The sequence below is a fragment of the Trachinotus anak genome, unplaced genomic scaffold, assembly GCF_046630095.1.
Source record: "Trachinotus anak isolate AG129_WGS33_773 ecotype Australia unplaced genomic scaffold, CSIRO_AGI_Tana_v1 ptg000032l, whole genome shotgun sequence".
In the NCBI taxonomy this organism is placed as follows: Eukaryota; Metazoa; Chordata; class Actinopteri; order Carangiformes; family Carangidae; genus Trachinotus; species Trachinotus anak.
This window is the reverse complement of record NW_027273883.1, coordinates 24,147,710-24,160,556: the sequence shown is the minus strand read 5'-3', so window position 1 is coordinate 24,160,556 and position 12,847 is coordinate 24,147,710. Positions and strand designations below refer to the sequence as shown.

Here is a 12,847-nt window from a genome sequence, read left to right as displayed (position 1 = left end):
AATCAATAGATTTCCTCTACCCCTTATGACCACTGAAAATTATACTGCAGTATGTCTACTAAAAACAAAATAAATTTCATTATTCATCAGCATTACTGTAGTATGTTTCAGTAAATCCAGACATCTATTTTTACCTGTTCCACAGACACGTCTCCTTGAAGGGTCAAAGTGGAGATACACAATAACAGCAGTTTGTTGAGCTGATTCAATTCTCCGGCTTGATTAAATGTTAATTTGATCATTTCCTAGAAGCAAATCAAATTAAAAAAGCATCCTTCATATTTCAAAATGCTATTTGATACCTTTAGATTTTCACCGCTTGTTCATCAGGCTAGATTTAATTCAATGATTTGATCAGAGTTGAGATTAAGTTAAACGGAGGCTGCAGGCCAAAGAAGGCAGTGATTACATGTACAAACCTCATGAACTCGTGCCTGTAAGGTTTAGAGATGTGACGTCATTTATCATAAGCAAAACAAACCATTCTTGTGTGTGTGATATGGATAGCAACATATCTAAGACCTACTTTTGTAAACAAAGTAAAGTGATCAGCTGCCAGAAATCATTTCTGTTGGAATCTGGATGTAGCTTCAATGAGACGACCACAGACAGGAATTATCAGATACTGCATAGTTCACTATTTAGAAAGGACTGAGAAACAAAGAAGTATGTTTCTAATATTTGTACTGTATAGACCTGATGTATCACTCATTATAGAAAAAGGATGTGGGGTGGTTTGTGTGGTACATGTTACTTTTGAGTAAACTATAAATATATTAAATATTATATTCAGTCGTTTCATACCAGCTTACCAAAGCTTGTAACACATCAGGGTTACACAGGTCACAGTTCTATTCATATAACTACACGTCCTGCATTCACATGCAAGCAAGTATCCCAGTTATGATTAGGCTTGTCCAGTATCCCAGTTATGTGTTATGTGTGTGAAAACCTTACTCTGGTTTCAGGAATCTGGATAAGCTCTTGTTCCTGTAGTGTGAAAGCTGGGATACTGCATGTAAACACCTTCTGCCACCTTCTGCCACCATTTGCTCTAGTCTCCCATTCTTGGTGATTAGATGGAGAAGTCAAATCCAGCAAAGCAACCCAATTCATTCTCAAATGCTGAGGTGATTCAGCTAATATAGAAATGACACAGTAACTGAGATGCTGAGGATTCGAAGACATACCTGTACTTACTGTAAATGATCAAAAATCCGGGTACTGGCAAGTATCAAGAATGTGAATAACCAGGTTCTCTCTATGTTGCACGTAAACATCTTATCCCAAACAAGATCAAAACCGAGAGGCGTCAACACCAGGATACCAGTTTGCATGTGAACGCACTCAGTGATGTCTTATTTGTTTGGATTTTAGCCAGTTAAATCAAGTGTGGTGGACAAACAGGATATACCTTGGTGCCTTCCACGGTGGCTAAGAGAAACCAAAGTGGTGGAGCCACAAAGAAGACATAAAGAGGATGCTGTGACAGGTTTGTCTCCCATCGAAAATATTTCCTCATAACTGTCATTAACAACGGCTCTCGGACACCTTCTGACAGTATCAAGGAACTACATGATTTGTCATCTCTCCAGCTCTGTAAAGAGAGAGCTGCACTGTTCACTCAGACGACAGCAGCATGTCAACTTGATAAATATCCTGTCCCAAAGAGAACAGGAGGCGTCACAGAGATCAGACCCACAGCGGCAATGTCTCTGTGACACAGCAATGACACACACACATTAAGTATTTACAACATGGCCATAAAAAGCAGGATAATAACACCATATTATACCCTAGACACGAGAAATTATTACAGTAGTGTGTCATAACTGATCATCAATCATCCCGTCCATCCAAATATTTACAAACCCCCTGATCTGGATTTGTGTAATGTCCTTGGTACATGGCTAGCATTTTAACATTGAAGTATCTTAAAAGGCTATAATGGCCTTTTCTGTTTTCTTTAGCTGAGAAGATAAAGAGTTAATAATCAGCAGGGTGCCTACAGTGTCAGAGCCTTTCATCCTGCCGGCTTCAGCACAGAGCATCGATTCTCCCTAGGTGCTATTTGCTACCATCTCATCCATGACCTCTTTATTTTTAGCTTTATAGCTCCTCTGTTGCTCAGCATGAGGCCAACCTACGGGACATTCAGGTCTACAGGACATTTACAGCTGCTAAATCACTTTTTTTAATCATCCTGTGAAATAAGGTGACATATTTGGTTTTATTTTGTAAAAATCTGCTTTTTGTTCTTCAAGTAGATATTTTAAAGCTTAACCTAACCTATGACAGCTGTTGGCTCGGGTATCAAATAGCTGCTCTGGTAGTTACATATCAGGAGCTCAGCCAATCAATACAGGTAAAAATATCTTTTGTTCAATGAAGTAAACATTGGCAAAGCCAGGTTGTGGCTGGTGTAAAAACAGCATGAATCACTTTTGCCTTTTGAGCTTAATTAATCGCTTGGTCTAAATGAGCCTATAATATTAGCAACACAACAAGCTTCGTACGTCACAGAAGCATCAAGGCACCACTAAAATGACATGTACATCTGATCTCAGATGCAGCCATTGATCGTACAGTAAGACGAGGTATCTCTAACTCGATTAAGTGGCAGAGGACAGGGGGCATGCAAATGAGAACCACTGATAAAGACCTGTTACTGACACATTGACAGGAGAACGAGGGAGGGGGGGTGAGTAATCACAATCAGGATTATAGCCACTAATGACAGGTGGACCCTATCTTCTTATCACCTGGATCAATAATACCCATTATTCATCCAGAACTGGGGATGAATAATTAAGCTTCTTCCCGTACGGGTGACATCCCCTCCTTTCAAGGAGAAGGGTAGAGGAAGGCCGTGGCAGCCATCTTGAGCGTGACTGACATCTAGCTAACGGTCACCTTGTTGAACAGGGGAGGACGTTATAGATTCAACAAGGACAGTTGGATGGACGGCTGAAGACTAATAGCTCCATTTAAGAATCCGCTGACATCTTGGTAAGAACATTAAGTGTTCAACATGAAAGCAAATCTATGAGTGCTACTGCAAAAGGTGAACCAAGGAAGTAAGATGCAATCTCAGATTATGAAGCAGATATGTTTTAAAAGGGAACCTTTCACAGGTCACTGGCTGATCCGTATTTATATGTAGAACCTTTTTCTCTACCAAGGCCACCTCAGATTCTCGACGAAAAACAGGGAAAAGGAGTGGAACAGATTAAACAACTGGAAAAGAGTAAAAGAGGAACCATAATCAACACAACGATTCCACTGTGTTGTCATCAAAGTGGAAATAAAGCTCTAGGGGTCAGTTCAATCACCCATAATACCATATCAGAGCAGCCATCGCTCCTCATTTTATAATGAAGGATGAAGCCCAGCTTTAGCATGAGAGTTACCATGGCGACTTTGTCGTTATTATCCTAACGGCATGTGTATTGTATTGTGTATTGTGTGCAATATTGTGTACTATATCCCCGCTGATCATTTGCAGACCTAAAATTAGACCCGCTACAAGTACTAAGGGAGAAAGTCACGTTATACCGTCCTTTTCACAGTGACACAGAGCAGGAGTTGCCATCTCACGTTCAAGCTCTCATGGATTCCTCCTTGGGTCAGGTTATGACCTCCTGCTTCAGGCTTCGACAGCCCTTCCACTCATTTGCCAACACAAACACAGAAACCTAATGACACGCAAGAACCAGCGAAGCAAAAACAGATTCATTGTGACGTAGAAATGTCAAAGCTACGGCAGTGTTTGAGCCAGCACTGTATAGACTTTCACTCATATGGTAACAGTGAAAAACTGCTGTCAGGCCTCACAGCTGAAGATATCCTCTAAATTCAGCCAGTTGGCAGCTCTAAGTCTAATCTTTTAGCTGCTAAGCTAATGTTAGCTACAGTTTCATAGACTGGCAGGATGAGCTGGTGCTCAGCTCTGAGTGTCCAAAGATTCTAATTAAAGTGATTAAAACATTAATATGATGTACTTTAACTGAAGGATTCTGATTATTATTTAATATCATCTTGTATTAGGAGTCCATCAGTAATCAACTGATCTCTTTCTCCCATGTACAGAATAGAAAATGATGCATGTGTGCAGGCAGCTTTATTGAGTGACAGACTCATCACTCTGCTGGTATTTCTAAACACCAAAAGCGCACCACGCTTGCTAACTCTTTAAACATCAAGACAATGCAGACGGACACCTCACTCCTTAAGAAACATCTCTCACAAAGCATAGAGACAGACTCTGGCTTTAGTTGCATGATTACCAGGTAACAGCCAAGTCATTTTGTAGTTTGGCTAACTAACAGAAAAAATGTTGATAAAGCAAAAGTCTGAATCTGAAAAGGTTCATTCCAGGCTTCAACATGCAGGTGAAGCACATGCAAGAGCAGTTTAAATAATGCTTAGACTAAAAGGTATCAGAGTGAACTGCTGACATCAAAGCCATGTATTAGTCTGCTCTTCTATCCATCAAGCCACCCATCCATCAGCCTCCATCTTCTCCACATGCTTTACCCTCTATTCCCTCCTCCATCACTTTTAACATCCCCATCCACACACCCCTCCAATCCCATCATCTCTCCATCATCCCGAGCCGTGAAAGAGCTGAAACAGTGGGATCCCCTCTACTACCCAGCAGTGAATAATGCAATCAGAGTGACTGATTGTCAGGAGGGTGCAGAGTTAAGATTACTGCCGATGTGTGTTTCTCTGTGTGCGCACACACCTGGTGCTTGGTGTATGACTCATCTCACGTCCGCAAGCCCTCTAATGCCCACAGTGCTTCCTCTCAACCGCAGAGATCACTTCAACCAGCAGATTGCTAATACTGACTGATCACCGCTCTGTCATCATCAGCAGTTACCTGTTTCACATCTGGTAGAATCATGACACATCTGGATCATACTGACGCACTCAGTCTGATCAGTATAATCAGACCAGACTGACTGTGTATAGACCTGTTGTTAGAACTGGGTATTAAACCTCAATATACTTTGTACCCACCAAAATATGTCTGTAAAACTAAGCATAAAAACTGCCGAGTACACAACAGATTGGTAGTCTTGTTATTCTTCAATCACATGTGCAATGATTTAATGATTTAATGATTTAATCGCTTTTTATTAAGGAAGTTCTGTGTGGTTGCTTGTGTTTAGAGAGCAAAGATTTATCTTCTTTTGCAAAATGAAGAAGTTTTGAAGAAAAACACGTTCCTCAAGGTATCGAATCAAGACTACAACAGTACAGTCACGCTCATTGGGTGAGTTTTGGTGAATTGGTGAGTCAAATGCTAACACTAGTACACTGCCACGTTCACAGTGACAACAGCACTAAAAACACATAAAACTACAAACGTTAACCTCACAGAGGTGGTGGAGGACCAGAGTCATTAGGATTCATTCTCCGGGCACCATGACTGCCTTTTCATTGTATTCATCTGATTTGTTGTTGGCAAGAATGGCAACATCCTGACTGCTCTCTAGTGTCACTATGCAAAGTGTGATGAGAGCTTTGCCGTGCCATTTCTGCTGAGAGCACTGCAACAGACTGAGAGAGAGTGTGGCTACGGAGGTTCAGGACAAATAATTGACTAAACATGACTCAACAATAAAGAGCAATTACAATTTGTGACTACGTAGATGTTATCTTTGTAGTTTTGACCTTGGTACAATAACTAATATACATAACATAATATAAATAATACATAACTGTAATATGGCAGTGTCCCTAAAAAAAGATCAGAGGTCATTATTTGGGGGCATATTTGCCTTTATTTGATAGTAAGCATTACAACGGTGATGGGGAGGAACTAGGGAAGGATACAATACATGGTCAGCATTAGGGCTGCATGATATGGTGTAGAGGACTTTTCCCCTGATGACTTGAATACCTTTTTGGTCAACACTTCTCTGTAGCTGAAATAATTCCAGAGAACTGACGCTGCTTTTCTTTTTGCAAAAACATCTTCCTTTTCTGTTTTTCTCCTGTTCTCACCCATTTTCACCTTAAGTCAGGTAAACTGATCAAGAATGATCGTTCACCAACATTGGTGATGAACAGTCACTGTTGATGCAGAGGCTACATGTCACTCACTGGCAGCCGGTGGGGGTGGCTTTCTTAAATGAATCATTACATAATAAGGTGCTCCACTGCAAATATTTTAATTGCCAAGTACTTTGTGACAAATAAATATGTGAAAGATACTCACGCCTCCATTGCTTCACATTCTGTAAATAAATAACCCTCACTGACTCGGGTCAGGTGGGTGGTGGTTGATTAAATATTGAAATTGGCATGCAGGTTTAGGTTAATTGGTGACTCTAAATATCCCGTAGGTGTGGATGTGAGTGTGTGTGAATGGTTGTTTGCCTCTATATGTCAGCCCTGTGACAGACAGGGGACCTGTCCACAGTGTGCCCCGCCCTCCCCCAGTGCCAGCTGGGATTGGGTCCTGCCCCCCTGCAACCCTATAAGGATAAACAGTATGGCTAATGACTGAATGAAGATTTCAAAACTTTAGTGCAGTAAACAGAAGAACTTCATTAGACTGACACGTTACAGCTTTCTAAATGAATGAATGAATGAATTTTGAAGCTGTGGTGGGACAAGTTACACTGTTGTGGACCGCTATTAATTGGAACCACGGAGCAAGGGATTATTACCTAAATTCTTAGTTCAATTTCATTTTCACCCAGGGACATCCTGAGCTGATTGGATCAGTATCAGAGCCGATCTGGGCATATTTTAATGAGTCAGTATGAGTTTCTTTACTGCAATCCACTGTTATCTCTCTGCTCCTCTTAGAAAAGAGCAGTGTCCCAAACAATCAGCTGGCAGCTTCCCATTTTTAAAATAACAAACCAGACCTCCGGTGGTATGTCGTCAGCTGCTGCCAATTAACATTAATTCTGTGGATGTGTTGAAAGCAGGGTTTGTGTCTGGGTTGTGTCAGTGTCTGCAAGCTGCACTGAACCAAAAGCTGTTTCTGATGGAGAAGGAGCGTCACTATGTAACAGCTTATTGTGAAAAATATAATTATCAGATGAGATTCGGTATCTGCAGACCAGGATCAGAATCAGGACTGAAGTTTCATCCCAGAGCCATCAACCTCATCTTTAACTTGCTTAAAAGTTCAGGTATCTTGCCATGTCTGATGTCGTATTGCCCCTGCTGATATACTCAAAAGTAGAATACATTTTAGTTGGAGAGTGAAATGTTATTATAACCAATAGAAAGTCAGGCCAAAGCCACAAAAGTAACACCCAAGTTATAAATGGAGCCATTTGTTAGTCAGGACACCCTGCCGGTCCTTGGAGTTGAGGCAAAAACCAAAATAGCAGCTCAAGTAGAGCATCTATGTGCACAGTGTGACAGCGCTGATGTGTCTGGAGATAAATATCTGTGACCCACACTTTTTTTTTTACTTCTTCATTTAGTTTGACTTTGACTGGCTGCCCTCGCAGGCAGTTTGTGGGGAGAGGGAGAGAGCCAATCTCCCTTGCATGGCTCACCTCTGCGCTGCTCTTTGCCTCTCTCTGTCTACGTCTTTCTGTCTCACCATCTATCTCTGTTGTTCCCAGAGACTTCAAACACTTTTTTAATTGGATGCAGGTCAGCCAATAGCTGGACTTGGCTGAATGGACTGGTGTTATCAGTGTCTAGGCAGATGGGTTGCAGCTGCTCAGGTTATTTCTCAATGCAAAAAAAAGGGACAGAAAAAGAAGCCTGTGTGTGAGGTAGAAGGGTGAGAGGAGGGAGGGAGAAGGAGGGAGATTGTATTGATAAAGCGACATAAGAGGAAACCCTCCTTTTTCCTGTGGGTGCCAGGCGATAGATTATAAACTTATCTGCTGGAGAGCAAAATAAGGAAACATCGCCGACCGTCCCCCCAGCACAGGAGATGAGTTTAAGATAAAGCTGCTTCTCAATCACTGAGACACTGTCGGCCATGTGTCTCTCGGTGTAGGTTATACTGCCTTAAATATTCTCGCCGGCCCCAAGCCTCCTCGCTACGTGCTGTTGCAGCATGTCAGGCTACAGGACACAATCATTGGCAGTGCTCGATCCATCCATCACACTATCAGCAATCTAGTGGGGGGTAATAAGGGGGAAAGACAGAGAGAGAGAGTGATGGCTGACAGGACCAGGATTGGTTTGCTGTGTAATTGAGATGTTAATCTTTCCCCCCCCCCCCAAACTAAATACTAAATTTAGCCCTTTTTTTTTTTTTTTTTTTAACCACAAGCATTTCTTTCCATCCTGCTGACTCTTTGGGGCTCATATCAGGGCCATGACACAGTGCTGTGGCTCTGACAAATATCCTGTTGTAACGGTTTAGGTTGTTCGAGCCCTGACGAAGTAAACAGGGGCCTTGTCAATCAGCAGGTCCAGGATGACTGACAGGTTGGGGAGGCAGCGGACGTGGAGGAGGTGTCAGTGTTGCTGAGGTGTTTGAGATGGAGGAAGGGAGCCAATCACAGTGAGATCTACAGTAGCTCCTGGAGCCGGAAGCAGTGGCCGGAGAGATCCAGTGGCAGAGCAAAAACAGGGAAACGAGAAGAGAGGAGTTTGGGGGAGAGAGAGACGGGAATGTGAGTGGGAGACCACAGACCCTTCCTCCTCTCCCTCCCTTCCTTCCTTCCTTCCTTCTTTTCCTCTCTCCTCCTTCTCTTCATCTCCTCTCCCCTCAGCAGACAGGCAGACAGTCGGAGCTGAGCCACAGAAATCCTACTCCTCACTGTTGCCACAGAGAGAGAGGCAAGAAAGGCAGTCTGATTGCAGCTGGATTTTGAGGGTCATTTGAAGAACACAACCAGGCAAAGCAGAGACAGGCTCCATTTTCAGTTCACGCCAGGGAACCAGAGCTCGCTCGCTCTCTCTCTCTGTCTGTCTCTCTCTCTCTCTGTCTCTCTCTCTCTCTCAACCCCCCTCCCCTTCTCCTATACAACAGCTAAATCAATAGAAATGACAACGCAGTTGGAAGGTCATTCGCGAGCACAGCGAGCTCTGTGGTGGAATGCTCGCCGATACATGGTACGTAGAATGAGTGGAAAAACAAATACACATCCTGCCAGCGCTCCTGCCTATCTGTCCTCCTCTGGTCCAGCTGGAGGAAATGTATGGAGCTGCTACAGTTTCTGCCTCCTTCCTATATATCTACATGCAAAATGGAGCTGAGTGTCTTTAACAGAGGATGCATTGTTTCCATAAGCTTTCTATGAGCTACCCTGCACACACTCAAACACACACACTGATCTCTTTATGTAAACAGTTTAGAAACGAGGTACACGTGTTACACTTGCAAAATCCACAAAATGCTTCCCCCCTCACTAATGAGATACCAAGCGTGATCAGACTCACAACACATAAACAAAACTGCTACAGCTCCAACATTACTGGAGCTAGTCAGAGCTACAGAAACCACCAGCAGCAGACGCACACACACAGAAGCAGCAGCAGCAGCAGCAGCAGCACGGGAGCAGAAAAGCATCAAAAACATGTAACGGTGTTAAACCAGAAACGGCAGTTTCAACTGTGTGTTACTCACAGAATATTCAATGGTCCCTTTGGGTCTCTGGAACGACATGCGCCTCCCATCCTTCTTCTCTGGAGTCTTCTTCTGGCCGGTATCTGAAAGCAAGCGAGGCAAGGTACGCATTACATTCATGTTCCTCTCTCCCCAGCTTGTCACAAGCTGCCGTTTCCCAGCCCCGTGGGTAGACAGCTCATTCGTCAACAGTGAGCGAGCCAGCCAGCAAGCCAGCGATGTGAGCTGTGAGCGCCGGACCACTTTCTCTCTCTCTCTTCCTCTCTCTCCTTCTCGCTCTGCTTATACTCTCCCGCTCTTGCTCTCTCTCTATCAAACTGTCCTCCCCTCGCTCGCTCACTCCCTTCTTCCTCCTAGCCCACCGTACAGTGCAATGACAGCCGTTGTAAACAGTTCACCTTGCCTTCCTCCCCTTGTTGGCTCTCACGGCAGACAGAGACCAGGCTGACCTCCATCAGGGTACTGCCGCTCTGGATGCGAGCCCGAGAGGAGAAGGGAAAGATGGATTCAGCTGAGAAGCAGGGCGTGCTGAAGCTGGAGATGGAGCAAAGGCAAAGTGGGGGCTGAACTGGAGGGTGATGAAGGTGGTGGGGGGGGGGGGGTTAATGATGCATGGATGGAATATCGAAGCAAGTAGATGAAAGACAGAAGCAGAAGATAGGATGGGAGATGAAAGGAACTGGAAGGAGACTCGTGGGAATGGAGAGGATCTAGAAAAGGGGCCGTCTTTGGTCTTTGACTTCAGGCTGAGGAAAGGGAGCATGGGAGGTGTAGGGAGTGAGAGCCAAGAAAGCAGTTGATTGGAGAAGGTCAGTGAGTTTGGGTGAAAGATTTGTGTTGGACATGTATTGGCCCAGTGCCCTCGCACACCTCCTCTTACACATCTTTCTTTTGTAGGAGTTGTGAATGACTAATGAGTCCCTTTTTTTGTTTCTTTCTCATCGGGCATCTTGGATAGCACAAAACATGAGTCACACACCAGTGTTGCTATTTCTGGGGCTCAGGACTGCCTGGCAGAAAGTGAGAGGGGAGGGGAAATCAGAGATGCTTCAGGTGTAAATGTCAGTCTTGTAAAAATGAAACTGTGGCTTAAGTTCATGAAATATAGGCATACCCTAGAAAATACATGGACATAATACTCATACTGTAATATCACATTAGATATTGTCATCAATTTTGCTCACACACTAAGATAAAATAGCTAAAATATTGTTTTTCGTCCTAGATTTCAAGGACTATCATTTCTTAAGAAATACTGAAGCAATGGTTCCCAGTTTTTTTTGGCCCATGACCGTTTACAAAGAAATGGCTTCTCGCAACCTGTTGTCAGAGGTTGCATATGTCTCGAAGCTATGAGGAGTTTACGCAAAGACTGATCTCTCTTTCTTTTCCGCTCCCTTGATTAATGATTTTAGAGGCCTGAGGAGGTGACCCTATCCCGTATTTCACATGAACAAAGCAAAGAACAAAGATTAGGAAGGACCTAAAAATATAAAGCAGAACTTTCTGTCCAAGTTTGTTCTGATCAACTTAATGATTCTTTGAGGTGTAGGTAAACTTTAACCAAAGAGCTCTAGGCCTGAACGTCTGTCAGTCCAGCACTGTGGTCAGCACCTGTCAGATAGATTAACATGGTATTTTGCCTCAGCTGTACATTATGTTTATTGGCCAATACCAGCACGATGACACACTACACCGAGATGGCACCAGCAGGTTAGTATTGTCACTATGAGCATGTTAGCATCATGGATGTGAATGGCAGGCTAACGTTCACATTTAGCTCACAGTACCACTGCGCCTCAGTACAACCTCGCAAAGCTGCTAGCATGGCTGCAGCACAATAACCCTCCTCCAGGAAAGACTGTCCAAACGTGTGCACTGTTATGCCCATATTATACCTCATCCCCCCTCTCTATTGCTGCCTGCCTTTAGTACTGATGGTATGTCATATGTACTAGTTTAGAATCCCTTTAGAATCAGCTCATGACCCCTTGTTGGAACTATTGATCATTTCTCCCTCATTATTTTTTGTGTATTATCTTTGCACAGGCTAAACAATCATCTCCAGAGTACAAGTTCTACATTAAATACCAAGGCACTCTCTTGGAAATACTGTTTGATAATGTTTGATTTTGTCAACTCTGCCCCGCTAGACTACTGTAAAAAATAACCTGTAGCATCATAGAAACCTTGGATAACGAGAGCAAAAGTGTTGAGCAAAAACACAAACTGTTGGAGTGTGCCAAATCAATTATTCAGTATCCAAATGAAAACCTTGGAGGGATAACTACTTTCAGTGGGAGAATACAAATTGGAGCTCTGGGCTGTGGATGGTTGTGTCTTAGTTTCTATTTAGAGGCAAAACGTCATCAGCGTGACTCCATGCTTCCCTGTTATGAAATATAATCCACTGTGTCTCTGTTTAAATGCAGGTCATGCCAGCGCTGCAGACTGCATGTAACCTGACTGTAACCTGACAGGATTAGTGTTTTAATTTTCTAATTTTAGTGAGTAAATTTTTTTTTAGTTTTAGTCTAGTTTCAGTCAACAAAAACTAGACATATTTTAGTCTAGTCAAGAAATGTTAGTCTCATTTTTGTCATACATTTTTTATTGTTATGTCTTCTAAGCATTTTGAGCCCACAGCTGTCGCCATCTTTGTATGCAGTTACAGGCGTCTCTAACAAGGTGTCAGCAATTCAAAACTATTTGAACAGAACAGCTGTCTTTAATCCAGCAGGCCTGCATCTGTTCCATCTAACCTAGCCGCTACCGCAGCTAACTGAGCTGTTCACTGCAGATTAGTGAGCCACTCAGAAGCTGGACTCACTCACCTGTTCACTGGAACACCGCTCAGTCTCTCAGTTCAGTTTGAGAGGAGACGATATCCCGTATCGTACGGGATAACATCAATGCTGTGATCTTTGTTTAGCTAACATGTAGAGGACGATTTAGATGGCAGTTCATCCTGGAACTTGCCTCCACATCCACAGCACCTGTTAGCTACATTAGCTTAGCTTTTTATAAATGTTGGTGTACTGCCAGCATGTTGTAAACATAATTAGTCTCAGCTGGGGTTTTTTTTGCCATTCATTGTCTAATTTTCAATGGACTGTGGATGAATTTAATCCATAAATCAGTTTCTACCAAGAACAGATAACATCAGATAACGTCACTGACCGATAAGCAGCCAAATCATGTTCTGAACAGTAGAGGAAACACTTTTACTCAGGATCAGGAGATATATGTGAGCTGCCACAGATGCATGCAAATTAGACT

The 12,847-nt window shown here is 43.1% G+C and overlaps 1 protein-coding gene across 5 annotated transcripts in view; it reads right to left on the bottom strand.

The window, feature by feature from the left end:
* The window catches only part of oxr1a (oxidation resistance 1a), a 167,404-nt gene that overhangs the window by 40,701 nt on the left and 113,856 nt on the right, over positions 1-12,847 (bottom strand). For all 5 annotated transcript variants that reach the window (XM_071468218.1, XM_071468220.1, XM_071468222.1 and 2 more), the window contains one exon: positions 9,569-9,651. In XM_071468218.1, coding sequence (XP_071324319.1) covers positions 9,569-9,651 — 83 coding nt within the window. The remainder of the gene's footprint in view (positions 1-9,568; positions 9,652-12,847) is intronic.